General features: G+C 38.9%; 1 protein-coding gene across 1 annotated transcript in view; it reads left to right on the plus strand.

Moving 5' to 3' along the window:
• Positions 1-19,240, plus strand: part of LOC131975830 (kinesin-like protein KIF13A) — a 55,800-nt gene that overhangs the window by 19,816 nt on the left and 16,744 nt on the right. The window contains exons 14-30 of the mRNA XM_059338611.1: positions 1,477-1,696; positions 2,762-2,924; positions 3,067-3,210; positions 3,293-3,442; positions 4,134-4,298; positions 4,419-4,592; positions 5,604-5,755; positions 5,834-5,966; positions 7,117-7,263; positions 8,297-8,329; positions 10,500-10,599; positions 11,323-11,449; positions 14,611-14,666; positions 15,135-15,259; positions 16,994-17,170; positions 18,181-18,273; positions 18,374-18,526. Coding sequence (XP_059194594.1) covers positions 1,477-1,696; positions 2,762-2,924; positions 3,067-3,210; positions 3,293-3,442; positions 4,134-4,298; positions 4,419-4,592; positions 5,604-5,755; positions 5,834-5,966; positions 7,117-7,263; positions 8,297-8,329; positions 10,500-10,599; positions 11,323-11,449; positions 14,611-14,666; positions 15,135-15,259; positions 16,994-17,170; positions 18,181-18,273; positions 18,374-18,526 — 2,312 coding nt within the window. The remainder of the gene's footprint in view (positions 1-1,476; positions 1,697-2,761; positions 2,925-3,066; positions 3,211-3,292; positions 3,443-4,133; positions 4,299-4,418; positions 4,593-5,603; positions 5,756-5,833; positions 5,967-7,116; positions 7,264-8,296; positions 8,330-10,499; positions 10,600-11,322; positions 11,450-14,610; positions 14,667-15,134; positions 15,260-16,993; positions 17,171-18,180; positions 18,274-18,373; positions 18,527-19,240) is intronic.

Raw genomic sequence — 19,240 nt, forward strand, 5'->3', positions numbered from 1 at the left:
AACAACTCACCAACTTGTTTTTGAGCAGACAACTGGCTTCCTTTGTTGTGCTAACTTACATTATTGCCCTAAATGTCAGTCATTTATATTTCCAAGTTTTACCAACTTAAATCACTGTTTTAGGCCAAAAAATACAAGTTGGCTTTTTTTGCAGTGTACCAAGAGGTTAGGTTTTCTTTTCACTTTTCACATTGTGAGATTGTGCTGCATTCATGCGGTGTTGGAAAATTGAGTTCCTGATCATATTTCATGGCAGTTTTATTTGCTCTTTCTTGACACACAAATGCTGGAAACAGCTATCAACATGTTTTTGGAACTCTGTGCGCAATATAATATAACAAATCTATCTTATTCCCACATAAGTGTGCCATTCTAGTCTAGTAAATCTCAACTCTAGCGTTAATAACAACAATCAGCTGACTATTTTCTCAGTTTCTTAGTTGATTGTTGTTACAAAATCACATTTTTTTAGTCAGATGCAACCTGGGTGGAGCTGTGGTGGGATGAATAAGAGACATAAGACATATATTATTTATTAATCTTTTGATTCCTTTTTCATTACATTTGCTCATCCAAAAAGTTTCAATTGTTCTGTTGAATGTTGAACACTTCACAACATGCACTGCAAATGACTATGAGACAATAATTTACTCTAAAGACCCTTAACCTCCTGAGAACCTGCGTCCTCATATGTGGACATTTAATTTTAGGTTTGCTGGACCTTATACTTAATTTTGCTTAACTATGACCTGTTGTCCTCAGTAGTCAATACATTAATCAGTATAAAAATCAGATGGCAGCATCTTGGTGAAGTCAATCAGCAGCTTATCCCCAGGAAAAAGTGGACCAGGTACAAAAGCTGATCAGATTTTATGGTTAAAACTTGTTTATTTGTGCTTAATAATGTTTCTAGTTTGACTATTTTTTAGCAATAGCAACAAGCTGCGACACTGCTAATCAGGAAGTACTCATTTGAGAACGAATAGACTTTTACTATCGTTCTTTAAATGAGAGGGTGTAAATGTAAAGAAATAAACAGCTTTATAAACTAGTGAATTAATTGTGTTATACAGTAAAATTAACCCTTTTTCCCCCAAAAACTAATTCCTGTTCAGATTAGATTAGATTAGATTAGATAAAACTTTATTGATCCCTTGGGATAGCTCCCTCAGGGAAATTGAGTTCAAAGACAATTCCTAGTTTTTGTACTTATCAGGTCCTATTGATCCAAAATATCTAGGAGAAACTAACAATACATACAAAACAAAAGCTTGGGTTTTAGGAGGTTAATGAGTGTTAGTAAAGCCAGAGTCCATGAGACGAGTAACATTCTAAGGCATTTATCTAAAACATGTATTTTTTTAATCATATAACTTAATTTGGTCTCAGCTGTGCTGTTGCTGTTTGGTTTTTTTTCCAGCAGTACTGCCCTGCTCCTGTTGGTTATAATGAAGAATTGTATTTTCTCATGTGTAGACCCCATGCAGAATGTTGTCCAGGTGCTGGAGAAGCAGTACCTGGAGGAGAAGCGGACGGCTCTGGAGGAGCAGCGGGTGATGTATGAGCGAGAGCTGGAGTCGCTACGGCAACAGCTGTCTCCTGAAAAAACGCCACAGCACCACCGCAGCAGCAGCGAGCGCCTCACGTTCCCGACGCACACGCCCCACAGCAAGCTGCGACTGTGGACGGAGGAGCGGTGAGTTAATGCACACACCCTCTTTATGCTCTGCAGGGAGGCTGCCGCACCACTGGAAACAGAGATATGCTGTCTTTTGTTTTTTTATTCACTTTTTGCATGTTTTAGATTAGATTAGATTTTATTTGTCATTGCACGGAAATACAACGAAATTCAATGCACTCAGGTACTGGACTCATAAAAAAAGCATAATAAATAGTAAATAACAATATACATCTCATCTCAATAAATAGTAAATAGAAAAGATACATTCTCATTCTCAGACCCAAGCTTTTGTTTGGTATATGTTGTTAGTTTCTCCTAGATATTTTGGATTTGTAGGACCTGATAAATACAAAAACTAAGCATTGTCTTTGAACAGGAATTAGTTTTTGAAAAAAAATAATGGGTTCATTTTACTGTATAACGCAATTAATTCACCAGTGAATAAAACTTTTTATTTCCTTACATTTACACCCTCTCATTTGAAGAATGATAGTAAAAGTCTATTCGTTCTCAAATGAATACTTCCTGATTAGCAGAGTCGGAACTTGTTGCTAATGCTAAAAATAGTCAAACTTGCACAGAACATCAAACTACAGTTGAGTTTTAACCATAAAATCTGATCAGCTTTGGTACCTGGTCCACTTTTATCTGGGTAAAAGCTTAATTAGCTTAATTAAAGCTTAATTGACTTTACCAAGATGCTGCCATCTGATTTTTACACTGATTGATGTATTGTTCTTAGTCTAGAGTGCAGATATAGTCAAGCAGAATGAAATATAAGGTCCAGAAAACCTAAAATGAAATGTCCACATATGAGGTCACAGGAGGTTAAGAGCCAAATGGGAGAATGTGAGATTAAGTGACCCTTTTTACTAAAAAAAATATTTTTTTCAAGTTAAAGTTCAGTCAATCTCTTCAAACTTTCTTCTTTACTTTGTCTGTTTTACACTAGCCGTTCTTGTAAACAAGGATGGTGTTTACACTGAGAGTACATAACAGGCTGCAGGTCTTCATGAATGAATGATCTCTGTGTTCTGTTGCGTGTGTGTGTGTGTGTGTGTGTGTGTGTGTGTGTGTCAGGGATGAGCTTTTCCGTCAGAGCCTGTCTCGACTCAGGGAGCAGGTTGTGAAAGCCAACACCTTGGTGCGAGAAGCCAACTTTTTGTCGGAGGAGATGAACAAACTGACCGACTATCAGGTCACGCTTCAGATTCCTGCAGCCAACCTCAGCGCCAACCGCAAGGTCAGACCTTTGAACCCGCTTCAGTCGCACATACCACCATGTCATCACAGTGGAGGTTATGGTGTCTCATCGGAGCAGATTTTATTATATCAAGATGTGAACATCTGAAATATGAGACATCTGTTCACCTGTTTCTGTACAGCGTGGAGCAATAGTGAGCGAGCCAGCCATTCAGGTGCGGAGGAAAGGGAAGGGGACGCAGGTGTGGACCATTGAGAAGCTGGAAAACAAACTGGTGGACATGAGAGACCACTACAGGGACTGGAAGGAAGGCACAGAGGAGACGGTAAGAAACGGTGGAAAACGATAAGTAAAAAAAGATTTTTAAAAATCAAATGATTCAAATGTTTCTCTGTTTTTTCTCTTAGTATAACAAGGCCAACAGTAAACACTGTGACCCGTTCTATGAGGCCCAAGAGAACCACAACCTAATTGGAGTAGCCAACATTTTTCTGGAGTGCCTTTTCCATGACGTCAAACTGCAATATGCGGTCCCCATCATCAGCCAGCAGGGAGAGGTAACGCTGCACCATCATACACACATTCATTTACATTTAGTCATTTAGCAGAAGCTTTTATCCAAAGCGACTTACAGGAAGTGTAAAAACAAACAATGAAGGTTTAGTGCAATAAGAGCTATTAGTGCATCAATAAGTGCTAGTGACAATTCTTTGAGGACTAGAATTATGGTGTGGTGCTAGGAGAGAAGATGCTCTCTGAAGGTCTTCAGGAGGTTTTTAAAGGTAGAGAGGGACGCCCCTGCTCTGGTTGGAACTGGTAGTGTGTTCCACCAGCGGGGAACAAGAAGTGCAAAGAGCCTCATACACATAATAATAAATAATACTAATACGTTTTATGTGGAGGCGCCTTTCTTGGCACTCAAGGACACCGTACAAAAAAGATAGAAAAAATTCAGCAATAAAATACAATAAAATACACAGAATTAATAACAATACAATACAATAGATAGATTGGACAGGGTCATTGTGATCAGAGGGAATAAGCAGTTTTAAACAGATGTGTTTTGAGTTGTGATTTGAAATGGGGGAGTGAGTCAATGTTCCTGAGTTGGGGTGGTAGTGAGTTCCAGAGGCGGGGAGCATAGATTATGCATGGTGCAGCTTATGAAAGGATTATGCACATATATCTCAAATGTAGACATTTTGGGGGTTGTTTTTAATATGATAGATACTATCTGTCTGTGTTCAGGTGGCAGGCAGGTTGCACATTGAGCTGATGCGAGTGAGTGGAGCTGTACCAGAGCGGCTGTCTGGTGGAGACGACTCGTCAGAGAACTCCAGTGAGAGCAGCTGCTACGAGGTGATGGACACCAACGGGGAGATCGTGCACATGGCCAAGAGGCTCACCTGCAGGGTAAAATAAACTAAGATTGATTTTTTAAAAATTGTTTGTGGACTGTTTACCTCATGTTTGTTTGCACAGGCATTTCACTGGGAGATCTTGTTCTAAGACGAGCTTTGCTCTGTGCTGCAGGTGCGGGTCAGGGAGGCTACCGGTCTGCCACTCAACCTGTCCAACTTCGTCTTCTGCCAGTACACCTTCTGGGAGCACGGGGAGCCCACTGTGGCTCCTCCCATGGTCAGCCCAGACAGACCCTCCCCTCGGAGCCCGGATGCCCAGTTTACTGTCCAGTTTGATCACTGCAAGGTAAGTGAACAGGACGGTTGTTTAAACTTTAGGCTGTTAACCCATTAAGGCCTAAAACGCTTGGAGAAACATTCCTGTAAAACCTCTGGGTGATTCTGAAAGAACCCCCTAAAACCTGAAGTTTTTCTGGAAATTCAACAGAAGATTTTTCAGCCTCTGTAGCAGATTGAAATTAAATTCAAAAAGTATTTGAAAGCTTATACCCGTGGCTTTCATGAGAAGTTAATTTGTTGAAGTTTATTTGTCCAAACCTTCAATAAAGTTTTAAAAAAAAATCAACATACTCAGCAAATGTTACATTTGTCTGAATAAAAAAATCCTATGCATAATACTAATACATGCCCATTAGCAAGATGCAAACATGATTTGACCACTGGAAGAACAAGACATAGTTCTCATTAGCCTACTGTAATAAAAAAAATATATAGCATAATAATAATAATAAATAATAATACATTTTATATATTGCACTTTTCAGGGTACTCAACGACGCATAAAGTAATATAAGACATAAACAGTCATGATTTCTTACATCATCATCACAATCAATTAGCCTATTATTATTATTATTATTATTATTATTATTAATAATATATTATTAATAATATTATTATTATCTCCAGATGGCCACAAATCTGTCTGTTCTTCGGTGAAAATATGTCGTCTAAAAACATATTCCTCATCCATGATGCATTGCGACACTCCTGCATGTATTCTGATCATGATTCTGATCATGATTCTGATGCATTTCATTGGCCAAGAGACCGAAAATAGGTGGAAAAAACTACAAATACTACAAAATGACATATCCGCTGTCCCGGCCTTAATGGTAGAGTGACGCAACAGCGCTCCCGGTTTTAATGGTAGAAATGCGGTAATGCTTTCCCGGCGTCAATGGGTTAATACAAACCTTACCTTGAAGCATAACTCTGAATTATAAATTCTTGAAACTTTTGTTAATTTCTTTTACTTTCTAATCAACTGCACTACAAACGCCTCGTCTTTGTGCAGGACTACGTTGTGCATGTGACGGATGACTTTGTGGAGTTTATATCAGACGGAGCGTTGGCCATAGAGGTGTGGGGTCACCGCTGTGCTGGGAACGGGCGCTCACCGTGGGAGTTAGACGCACTGGAGGCCAAGACCCAGACGCTCCGAGACAGGTATCACATTTGCACCTTTGCACACACTTTTTTTAACATTTCACACATAATACTAATCTTGGCCGTGGTGTGTTCTAGGTGGAGCGAGGTGTCTCGCAGGATCGAACTGGTGATCTCGATCCAGGAGCTGAATGAGCAGGGAGAGTACTCGTCTGTGGAGCTGCATCCTGGAAAAGACATCAGCACAGGAGGAGTCTTCCAACTCCGCCAGGTCAGAGAAAAACTATGAGCAAGGTTCCCTTTAGGTCAGACTGGCTGCTCCACATCACACACACACACTCAACAGGATCATCACTAATGATGCATCTAAAGAAGCAGCTTTTAGTGTTTATGCCCCGCGAAAGTGGAACACCCTGCCTGACTCAGTCAAACTTGCCACATCAGTAGCCATTTTTAAAAACAGATTAAAAACCTATCTTTTCTCTACAGCATTTGGTTGAATTGTGTGGTGTGTGGTTGTGGCAGTGGGTGCACATGTGTGAGTAAGTAAGTGTATATGTGGTGAATATGGAATAGCTTGTCTACCTGCACTCTTCAATTCATTTGTAATTGATTTTTGTTTGTTTTTCTGTGTTTTTTGTTGTTGTTTTTTTAACTGTAATTATGTATATACACTACTGGTCAAAAGTTTGGACACACACCTTCTCATTCAATGTGTTTTTCTTTATTTTCATGACTATTTACATTGTAGATTCTCATTGAAGGCATCAAAACTATGAATGAACACATATGGAATTATGTACTTAACAAAAAAGTGTGAAATAACTGAAAACATGTCTTGTATTTTAGATTCCTCAAAGTAACCACCCTTTGCTTACTAGAATATAAGACATGTTTTCAGTTATTTCACACTTTTTTGTTAAGTACATAATTCCACATGTGTTCATTAATAGTTTTGATGAATTTACAATGTAAATAGTCATGAAAATAAAGGAAACGCATTGAATGAGAAGGTGTGTCCAAACTTTTGGCCTGTACTGTACATTGTGAAGCACATTGAGTCTGCCTTGTGCATGAAATGCGCTCTATAAATAAAGTTGAATTCAATTGAATTGAATTAACCCAGTGAGGCCTAAAACTTCCTGTAAAACCTCTGGGTGATTTTAAAATAAGCCCCTAAAACCTGAAGTTTTTCTGGAAATTCAACAGAAGTGTCAACTTTTCTACTAAATAATAGATTTTTCAGCCTCTGTAGCAGATAGAAATGAAATTCAAAAAGTATTTGAGAGCTTATACAAATACTACAAAAGGACGTGTCCGCTTTCCAGGCTTCAATGGGTTAATGAAGTCATTATAAACAACTGTTATACAACTGTTACTATAATCAACTGATGTTGATTTATGTGGATTTGTCCGAGCAGGGTCACTCCAGGAGGCTGCAGGTGTGTGTGAAGCCGGTCCAGAACTCCGGCACTCTGCCTCTGCTGGTGGAGGCGCTGCTGTCTGTCTCCATCGGCTGTGTGTCTGCTCGCTCCACCAAGCTGCAGAGACCACTAGACAGCTACCAGGTCTGTGAAACACATTGTTGTATATACTCACATGCAGCCTAGACTGTGAACAGAACTTGTGTTTCATGCCAGTATTATACAATTTTATGCTGGTTTAGCCAGAGTATGTTTAGTCCATCTCTGGTTGCGTGCCATGGTTCATCTGGGGAGCTGGCAGTGATTCTAAAGAAAGCCAAGGAATGTACAAACTCATTAGTGCCCTGTTTGTTCTGTTACCATGCACTGATGTGCCCTGATGTAGAAAGGAAGTGACAATTTGATAAACTCCTTTTTTTTATTTTCCTCATTCAGAATTATTAACCCTCTGAACTCCAAAATCAGAATGCAGGGTTGAAAAGCATGTTTTCTTTAAAAAAAGAAAGAAAAAAAAATGATTTATCATAGACAGAAACTGTAAAACAAGGCTTAAACGTCAGATTTTCAACTTTCCGATGGTCCTTGAATATATCATTTGTAATGAGCGCCACCATCAGAAAAGTAACAATCAATAATAATCAAAATTACTTTATTTCTCATTTAAAGTTTCGCACAAAATAAACTATTTGCACTATTCTGATCCTGTAAAAAAACATTAAATTCTGCGCTAGGATGCCATTAATTACTTGGCTGAGACTTAGATTTTATTCAAACTTTTTTTTTCTTTTTTTATGGTTTATGGCATTATAACTGTGTAATACTGCACAAAAGTCATTTTTGAGTTCTCCCTCTCCCTCACCATAATTGTGCTGTTTTTACTAGAGGTGCAGGACCTTTATATCACAGTTAAAGTCAGCCACAGTGAGAAAAATATAATGGGAACAAAAAATCCCTGAAGCTGCTTTGGGGTTCAGAGGGTTAAAAGAGTAAAAAATCTGCAGCTGGTTATTGTTTTTAACGACATTCATTACTGGAAAGCATAAATCATGGATGTAAATTGTTCTTTCACTGCGATTCTTAGAAAGTGACATGAGCAGTGAATAATGAGCTATGAGCTGTCATGTCAGGGCCTATTCCTGGTTCCCCACATTTGACTAAGTGTGTTCTGTCCTGCCAGAGAGAGGAGGAAGACGATATGGATAGTTATCAGGTACCTTCCAGTCTCCTCGTGCTGCTGCTCCCCCTGTAGCTCACTCTGCAGCATGAAGGAAACCAAACCTCATCGTGTGTTTGCCACTAGGCCTGTTGCTGAGGGCATCTAAGGCAGTAGGCAGAGGGCTGCGCCAAGCAAATAAGTGCTTTTATTAAAAAGCAGCTGCACATGTGGATGATTTCTCATGCTGTAATTATCAATCACACCAACCATTCTTTGGCAGCCCTTGGTGCAAAACACAGTCCCACCCATGGCTGAGCTCCCAGCCAGAAGTCTGTCTGCCAGGGATCCTTCCCGCTCTCTCCTGCCTTCCTTCCCCCTCAGGTTGCTGCACACTAATGCTGCTGTTTGCTTGTCACTACTGAAGAGCTGCAGGAATAATAAGACTCACTAAGGCCCTGTTTACATGAGGACGCTCGCGGGTAAAACCGACAAAATATTTTATGGGAAGTGCCTTTCGTTTAGACGGTGACGGCTTTTTTGGGGCTTAAAGACGCAAAAATCTGAAACCACCTTCCAAAGTGGAAAAGTTGAATCCTCTCCTCCGTAGCGTGTCGTCTACACTGACAAGACACAAAACTCTGATCTGATCTGCTCACGTCACGTATGTGTTTACGTCACATACATGCTCCAGTACAGGAAATAAAGAAACGTGGGATTATTTCCATGGTGGGACCTTCAAGCTGCTCTGGCAGCTCTAATAAACTTACAGGAGTCTTTCCACCAAATGTACAGGATATGTACAGATAGTATTAGTGAACAGAGAAGGATCTGGAATTACCTCCATCACATTCTGGATGCAGCGATTGGTGGGAGGAGCCAGACAGCTGTGAACGAGACCTGGGAGATCTAGTGATGGAGGAGAACTTTGTGGAAGGAGTAGCTGATGAAAATGTGTGGCGTGAAAACTTCTGCATGCCCAAAGATGCTCTTATGGCTTTAAGTGATGCCGCCTGGCTGCATACAATCCAATTTCACACGCTTTAGATCACCGTATCAGCAGATTTCCTCCCGAAAACGCTCGTCTAAACGAGGAATAAAAAGTGAAGACGCGACGCCACTTTTGCGTCTTCTGTTCAGACCGTCCTCGTGTAAACGGAACCTGAATCATATGGGCATTGCATGGCTGCATGGTTTACAGTACTTTGCATGGTGGAAGTGTGCTGACACCAGAAGCGTAATAAGGTTGGCTTTGAGGTCTGTTGGTTCCTGTGAACATGATGGTTCCTTCACAGACTGGTCTGCTGTACATCCAGGTAGGACTGTGGCTGCACGGGAGGACATGTTGGCGTGTGCATGAAAGTGTGTATGTGTGAATGCATGTGTGTGTGAGTTGTAAAGGGGTTAAAACTGGGGTGTCAAACTCTGGCCCGCGAGGCAATACCAAATTATTATCTTATTATTGTACTATAAAAGCTGACCCGCCGGTATTAGACGGAGCATTTACAGCTAATACTACAAATCCCACAATGCCCTGCTGTTGTTTCGGCGCGTCAATCAGGACAGGACCCAGAAACGCTCCTCTGTGACAGTCGTCATAGCAACCTCAAGCTAGAGCTGTCTCCCAGCTACCCCTTCCCAAAAATGGAGAAAAGAAAGGCAGAATTTATTAACCTGTTGAAAAAGTTTATTTTGATATTTAAATCAGAAGGATGCAAATAGAAAAGAGGCATACGATTTTTATTTATTTTTTATTTAATAAATTAATGACATTGATGTGATTTTTATTTGAAATTTGATTTTGCATGTCTGCACTATTTAGTTATATATTGTATGTTTATAAGCGTTGCTGGTTCCATATTTATATATTAAAAGGTTTATTTGTTCAATGTTGGCCCACGATTTTATTCAAGTTTTATATTTTGGCCCATTGTGTATTTGAGTTTGACACCCCTGGGTTAAAAGGAGGTTTTATACATGTGTGTTTTGTGAAATTGACCTTAATCAGCCAAAAATGCACCTTGGGACCTTGGCTCTTAAATTGGCTTAAATTAGCTTTCACTTGGCTTGACTAGCGGGTGTTTTAAGGAGCAGTTATGGTACTTTCTCAGACAAATCAGGCCTGTGCACCCTCACCTCACCTTGTTAACAGCACACTGTGCCCCACAGCACATCATCTGCAGTCCTCAGCCAGCTGGCACTGACTCTAGTCTCTGCCTGTTTCCAGGAGGAAGATCTCAACTGTGTTCGAGAGCGCTGGTCAGACGCCCTGATCAAACGCCGGGAGTATCTTGATGAACAAATTAAGAAAATCATCCACAAGCAAGGTGAGTCTGATGCAAGGTTATTATAGTTAACGAAAACTAACGAAATAACGAAAACTAGAATTGAAAAAACATTTTCGTTAACTGAAATAAAAATAAAAACTAGAGTTTAAAGAGTGTAAAAAACGATAACTAACTGAAACTGTATTGTGTGGTTACAAAACTAACTAAAACTAACTAAAATTATAGTGAAAATGTCCTTAGTTTTCGTTTTTGTCAACTTTTTTCATTCATAATTCAGTGTTTCTATTTGAACATGCAACACATGGTGAATATGTTTACTGAGACTGGGATGTTTACACTAGAACCACAATACAAAACACCAGAACTGTAAGAGTTAATAACCTTATTGGGGCTGAGATGATAAACCAAAGGAAATAAAGGAAACATTTATTATGACCTCTTTGAATCTGGCACCCAACACATAGCCCATTACAAAAAAACTAAAACTAACACTAAAACTAATAAAAACTAAACTAAAACTAAGCATTTTCAAAAACTAAAAACTAAACTAAAACTAGAAAACTCACTCTAAAAACGAACTGAATTTGAAAACAAAAATTCACAACGAAATTAAAACTAATGAAAAATCCAAAACTATTATAACCCTGGTCTGATGCTCTGTGTTACAGCCTTGACTTACTGAAAACACCCGTAAGAAGGATTCTCTGTGTAATGTCTGTATATTTTGTGGTTATTAACCTTTCTCCTCATTTATATATCCAGAGAAGTCAGAGGAGGATATAGAGCGTGAAGCCCGGCTGGTGGAGCAGTGGGTCGGCCTGACTGAAGAGAGGAACGCAGTGCTGGTACCTGCACCCAGCAGCGGCATACCTGGAGCTCCTGCAGACTGGTAAAAACATGAACACACCTCTATGCATGCACATGCTAGACTCATTCATTTGAAACCCTTTGCTTTTATTCACCAATGAAGGGGAACTTTTTATTCAGAGTTTTTGTGTGTAAGTGACTAATTGCAGCACTAGTTTTTTAACCCTCTATGGTACGCATTATGATCCCTGTTAAGAAAAAAATGTTTAGAGTGCTTTTTTGTCTTAAAATACACAAAACAAACATAACCTGAAGAAATTTTATAATTCTTGTTTTTGTGGAAGTTTTTGGGGTTTGTTAGCCCGTAGGCAACATTGTATCATAAAGGTGCACAAGTGAAAAAGAGAGTTTTTAAAATTATTTTAACATCATTTATTTAATAAACATGTGTAAAAGATTCAGTAGCTTCAACAGGGAACAATACAAAACATTTTACATTTAAAAACATTATAAAAGGAACTTTTTTAACCGGTTTCTTGTCTGAATGTTGCCTGTAGGAAACATTGTACCATTGAACCAACGATGCATTAAAAATGAATGTCTTGAACAGTCTAAGTGTATGAAACTATCAAAAATGAAGGTTTACTCACCTATCAGTAGAAATATATTTTTTTCCAGATGGAAAAGGGCCAGGAAATGGCGTTTTGTGATTTTTTTTTTTTTGTGGCGCAGAATGGCAAAGTTGTTTCCCTTGGAAAAGTCTGCAAAATAGGGTTTCAATATGGCCTCCTGGGTTCCCTAGACTCTTCCCTCTTTTTTAAAGTATCGCATCACTCAAAAACATGCATTGTAGAAATTTGACAGGCCAAAAATGGGGCAACACCGTACCATAGAGGGTTAAACTGGTCCAGTATTGAGGCAGCTGCAAAAAGGGCTGCAATCATCATCATGCATCATCAGTGTAAGTCCACTAAAAGTGCTGTTTTTGCAACTGATTGTAACTAAAAGTGTGTCAGCATTATGGAGAGGACCCTACAGAGAAATAACAACATTTTCTTTACCTTTTACTTGATCAGATCTATTTATTATTATGTCTAACCAAGTACTTCTGGATGTGGCAATACAACTCTGAGTCCTGCCACATCCAGAAGTACTCCGACGACATTGCTACTGTGGCGTGTATCAGGAATGGACAGGAATCTGAATATAGGGATCTGATAAAAGCCTTCAGTGACTGGAGTCACAAGAACCAGTGGTGAAAAGTAACTAAGTACATTTACTCAAGTACTGTACTTAAGTATAATTTTGAGGTTCTTGTACTCTACTTGAGTATTTCCATTTTATGTAACTTTATACTTCTACTCCACTAAATTTAGAGGCAAATATTGTACTTTTTACTCCACTACATTTAGCTGCCAGCTTTAGTTACTTTTCAAGTCGAGATTTAACATAAAACATGATACATTTAATGTGATTTGACATTTTTTTAATTAAACCTCATAACTGGATATTTTGTAGTGAAAATTAGCCCTATTTTTTTTTAACAAAGTTAAAGCACTTCTTACATAAATGCATCAATACAAATAATCTAATATGTTTAGTACCATATAAAACAATCTGAGTGGGTCCATTCTGCATAACCAGTACTTTTACTTTTGACACTTTAAGTACATTTTGATGCCGATACTTTAGTACTTTTACTTCAGTAAGTTTTGAATGCAGGACTTTTGGAGGAGGAGGTGTTGCTCTAAGTATCTAGGTGTTTACCTGGATAATAAGTTGGACTGGTCCCTAAACACAGACGCTCTCTACTAAAAGGGGCGGAGCCTCCTCTGTTTCTTCTCTCAGCTCAGATCTCTGGACATGTGTAGTGAGATGCTGCAGATGTTTTATCAGTCTGTGGTGGTAGTGTGTTGTTTTATGCTGCAGTCTGCTGGGGAGGCAGCATCACACACAGAGATGATCAGACTGGTCTACAGAGCTGGTTCTGGTCTACAGAGCTGGTTCTGGTCTACAGAGCTGGTTCTGGTCTAAAGAGCTGGTTCTGGTCTACAGAGCTGGTTCTAGTATAAAGAGCTGGTTCTGGTCTACAGAGCTGGTTCTGGTCTAAAGAGCTGGTTCTGGTCTACAGAGCTGGTTCTAGTCTTAAGAGCTGGTTCTGGTCTACAGAGCTGGTTCTGGTCTATAGAGCTGGTTCTGGTCTACAGAGCTGGTTCTGTGGTTGGAGCCAGGTTGGAGCCACTGGAGGAGGTGGTGGAGAGATGACCTGTCAACATGTTGGAGGATCCTGAAATACCAGATCATCCGCTACACAAAACCTTTATGGACCAAAAAAACAGCAGTGGACGGCTCCTCTCTCTCTGCTGCAGGACAGAGAGATTCAAAAGATCCTTCTCTCCTATTATTGTTATTATTATTATTATTATTATTATTATTATTATTCTCTCCTACAGCCATCAGGCTGTCTCATTCTAACAGAGATTCTACCACAATAACTGAATTTACCCTCAGGGATAAATAAAGTAATTTTGATTTTGATTTGATTACCAAGACTCACTAAAGGAAAAGTCTTGTTCTGAAATCTTAATATCAGTCAGCAACAGGTCCAACTCTTTGCAACATTCTCCCACAGTGGCCGGAGGGTCAAATCCCCCCCAGGAGTGACACCAGACCTTCACCGTCCTCCTGTTGGCCCTCTCTCTCCCTCCTCGTCCGCTCAATATTGGACCAATTTTACAAAATTGTCGTCTCCATTGGTCACTTACACACAAACATGGGGAATATAAGTTCCAGGTTGAAAAACACTGAAGTTTCCTTTTAACATTGTAGAGAAACATATTTCCAAAAATTTGAATCCGTCAAAAAAGGTTTTTTAAAATGGTCAGATGAGGAAAAACTGCTGCTCCTCCTCGGGGAAGAGTCACAGAGCTGCAGACAGCGAGTGAATCACAGCTGTTGGTTGTTTTGTTTTTTTGTTTTTATTTTATTTTTTCTTCTTCTTTTTTTGCTGGGACAGTTAGATTGTATAAATTATATGTTGATTGTAATTCAATGATTGTAAATATTGCTTTCTTTTATTGTTATTAGTTTTTCTTTTCTTTTAAATATAATAATTTATTGTAAATATTGCTTTCCTTATCTTGTTATCTTTTTTTCTGATGCTTGCTTTGGCAATATATACATTGTTGTGTCATGCCAATAAAGCCAATTTAATTGAATTTAATTGTTTTCATCTCCTTGTAGGAGCCCACCTGCAGGAATGGAAGCCCACATCCCTGTTCTCTTCCTGGATTTGAATGGTAAAGCAGACATGTCCTTTAACTCAGCTATTCTCAACCGTGGGGTCCCGACCCCAATTGGGGTCGCGAGATGATTTCTGGGGGTCGCCAAATCATTTTGGAAGTCAGCTCTGTCTCCACTGAGTTAAAGTGTTTTAGTCTTTTTGGTAATTTTGTGTCTTTTTTTTTGGTCATTTTTATGTCTTTTTTTTAAGTAATTTTGTGTCTTTTTTGGTCATTTTGTGTCTTTTTTGGTCATTTTGTGTCTTTTTGGTCATTTTTTTTCTTTTTTTGGTCATTTTGTTTCTTTTTTGGGTGATCTGAACTGTGCGTGGAGATTGTGTTCAGTGAGTGGGGGTCACAGACCACATGCATGTTAAATTGGGGGTCGCGACTCAAAAAGGTTGAGAACTACTGGATTATACCAACTAATATTTCACAGGTCCCTTTCAGGACGATGCAAACACTAACTGTCTTTGATGCCAACAGCTGATAATCTGACAGTAAATGAGCAGCTGAGCGGCCCGCACGCTGCAGGCGTTAACTCCATCCTGCCCAAGGAGCACGGCAGCCAGTTCTTCTACCTGCCCATCATCAGGCACAGTGATGAGGAGGTGAGGCATGGCTTTGACTCTACTGCCCTCCTGTGGCCAAAAGGGAAACTATGGGAAACAAAGTATTGGCGTTTCATAGCTTCTTCATCTACTTATTATGGAAGAAATATCCTATCTTTATTCAAGAGTGTAGCTTTTCAGTTTGAGAGCATGATTTTATTCCTCTTCAGTGACACAGCTCCTTCTCGTGCTCAGATTTATTCTCCTCATGCTCACATTTTGTGCTTGCACACAGATTTCTGCTGCTTTCTTTCAAAATGTGTGCCTGAACTCAAAAATCAGTTTGTGTTTGTGCTCACATTTCTTCTTCTTGGATGCGTGTGGACTTTAGATCTGAGCGCGCACAGCATATATTTGAATGCGAACGAAATGTTTGTGTCCAAGAAGAAGAAATGTGAGCACAGGCATGTGATTTTTGAGTTCAGGCACACATTTTGAAAGAAAGCAGCAGAAATCTGTGTCATGCTCTCAAACTGAAAAGCTACACTCTTGATTAAAGACTGGATATTTCCTCCATACTTGTTGTTTATTGGGTCATTTTGTAGAAATACATATCATGTTTTGGCTTACCCAGCTCCAGATACACTGTAAAAACAAACCTGTTGTTTTTATGGTAAAAAACCGGCAGCTGTGGTTGCCAGAACTTTACCGTAATAAATACGGTGCAACTTTTTGTAATATTACGGTAAAATTGTATTAGCACTGTTGATTTCCCATTTAAGATTGCCATTTTAATCCATATTTTAGCGTAAAAACAAAAAGTTTTTCCATCAAAACAAACGCTGCTCTGCCATATAACTGACAAGAAACACTTTATAAATGCCAGATTTTACCATTAAATATTACAGTATATTTCTGTTGGAGATATGGTGTTTAGTACATTTAACAGTGAAAAAAAGTATTTTTTACAAAAAATAAATGCAAAAATGACGGCTTGTATATATATTACAGTATATTTTTTGTACGACAAACATGGTGCCAGTGTATTTTACAGTGGAGTACTGTATTTTTTTTTTTTAATGTAAAAAATACTGTTTTGGCTGATATATACATTTACAGTGTTTCATTGTTACTGAAACTGAATTAACCCATTTATCATTTTTGTCTTTTACTGTCATGTTTTAGCAGTTTTTCACCGTAAAATCTACAGACATTTTTTACAGTGTAGGCTCTTTCTAGAATGATGCTGATTTTACTACTTTAAGTGTTGCTAAATGTCTTTTTTTCTCAGATGATCACACAGAAAATAGCACTCTGTGGCAACATATTATTTCCTATGCATAATTGAACAATTACACAGTCATGTAATTGCACAGTTTTATGCAATAAAGCACAGAATTAAAAGAAGAGTCATCTTAATTTTTTTTTTTCTTTGACATTAAGCAGCAGCGCTAACCACACAGTAATCACCACCTGCTTCACTGTGCTTAAATGTCATTAGATTGGATTTTTTTCTTTCTGCAGATGATCCTGCAGCTACATCAACCCATTGATGCTTAAAACTTCCTGTAAAACCTCTGGGCGATTTTAAAATAAGCCCCTAAAACCTGAAGTTTTTCTGGAAATTCAACAGAAGTGTCAACGCTTCTACTAAATAATAGATTTTTCAGCCTCTGTAGCAGATAGAAATGAAATTCAAAAAGTATTTGAGAGCTTATACAAATACTACAAAACAACGTCTCCGCTTTCCAGGCTTCAATGGGTTAATAAAACGCAACTCTTCCGGTTCACTAGGTGTCGGCAGCGTGTTCCTGGGACTCGTCCATCCATGATTCGGTGCACCTCAACCGCATCACATCTCCTAACGAACGCATTTACCTGATCATCAAAGCCACGGTGCAGCTCAGCCACCCGGCCTGCATGGAGCTGGTGCTGCGCAAGAGGATCGCTGTCAACATCTACAACAAACAGGTAAACACAACAGGGACGGGGTTTAATCAGAGGGGGGACGGGGTTTAATCTGTCCACAGCAGAGGGGGCTGTTTGCACCATGGATCGTGTTTTTTTTTTTTTTTTTTAACTTCTTTTTATTTCCTTTTTTCCAGGTGCAGCCATACATTCACAAATTCAAAGAAACAGCACAGGTGTACATGGGGTAGAGGTAGTCATGGAGTTTGGCATCCCAACAATATCCAGACAGAGTCAGAGTTTGAAAGTGGGCAGTGGTGCTCATTAACCCTTGTGTGGTGTTCGGGTCTGTGGGACCCGTTTTCATTTTTTATTAAAAGAAAAATGATACAATTAATTAATTTTTCAAACTGAGACTCACTGACTTTGGCTCATTTTCTGTGAAGAACATATATCAGAATACATATTTAATGACCACACACCATACACCCCCCCTACACATTTCTATTACATATAAGATGTCCGGGTCCACTGGACCCGGGGCTAATAGAAGTGTGGAAACTGATGTTCAGTCTGTCTTGAATGATATGTTTACTCTGTGTTCATGTGTTCAGCTTGTCTTGTGCATCATCTGTTCAGTATTTTAACATAAAAGTGTTTGATTGTGAGGCATTAAAAGCCACAAAATGCAACGGGTCCATCAGACCCACAAACACTGGCTGAGAAACAACAATATGAACATCACACAAGGTTTAAGCGAGAAAATTAATATACAGTGTACAAACATTCATTATTCATATTTGATTGGCGAGGGAGGAAAAAATAAAATAGTTAAAGAATAATAAATAAATCAAACAAAAGAAAAACACACACACATAGAGCACATCAATCAGATCAAAAGTCATATCAGTTAGTAAAATGTGAAATAATTGGGGACTATTTAGTCAGGAATACATCAGTTTTCAAGTGTAACCTTGCGGTTTTATTTTCCATATAGTAAACATCCTTAACTTTCTCTCTCCATTGTGCTACCATGGATCGTGTTTTAATGATCAACATTTTGTTGTTTACAGAGTTTCACTCAGAGTCTGAAGAGAAGAATGTCCCTAAAGAATACTCTTTATTCCTGCGGTGTGACTTACGAGATCGTTTCAAACATACCAAAGGTACAACTTGTTCATTTTTCCCTCGTATCAAACAATAAATGCTTCCCAGATGTGTTTGTCATCGTCAGCCCTTTGCACGTTTCTTCTCCTTCCTCTCCAGGCCTCAGAGGAGCCGGAGGAGAGGGAGACTCTGGCGCTCATGGCTGCTCGCGGAGACAGCGAGGAGACTCAGGACGGAGAAACCTACATAGAGAAATACACAAGGGGGGTTCTGGAGGTGGAGAACATCCTCAGTCTGGAGAGACTACGACAGGTATTATACACAGTCACATACTGGCCAAGGTTATAATAGTTTGGGATTTTTCATTAGTTTTAGTTTTAATTTCGTTGTGAATTTTTGTTTTCAAATTCAGTTAGTTTTAGTTAGTTTTTAGAGTGAGTTTTCTAGTTTTGGTTTAGTTTTTATTTTTTGAAAATGCTTAGTTTTAGTTTAGTTTTTATTAGTGTTAGTGTGGCTCCGTCTAGTTTTACTTAAAACGCACACTTCAATTATAGAGCGTGAGGATGTAGCTGACGCGTGTCTTAAGCTGAAAAAATCCCACAGTTTCTTTCTTATGGTTTATTGAAAACCTTTCGTTTGAGCATTACAAACAATAAACTGCAGCAATCCAAAATATAATAATAATTATGAGCACGGTCAAAAACTAGTGTGCTCTCCTCGTCTCCATAATCCTAATTAAAACAAAGTAAGCAATTATGACGTTACACACGTCTCAGCCAATAAGAAGAGTGCAATTCCTACGAACCAATAGGCATTCTGACAACCTTAATAAAGAACTATGAACTATGAAATACAAATCTGAATTATTTATCAGCTTCTCCACAATGTACAAAATGGCTCTAACAATTAGTTTTAGTGTTAGTTTTAGTTTTTTTGTAATGGGCTATGTGTTGGGTGCCAGATTGAAAGAGGTCATAATAAATGTTTCCTTTATTTCCTTTGGTTTATCATCTCAGCCCCAATAAG

The sequence above is a fragment of the Centropristis striata genome, chromosome 8 (genome assembly GCF_030273125.1).
Source record: "Centropristis striata isolate RG_2023a ecotype Rhode Island chromosome 8, C.striata_1.0, whole genome shotgun sequence".
NCBI classification, from domain to species: Eukaryota; Metazoa; Chordata; class Actinopteri; order Perciformes; family Serranidae; genus Centropristis; species Centropristis striata.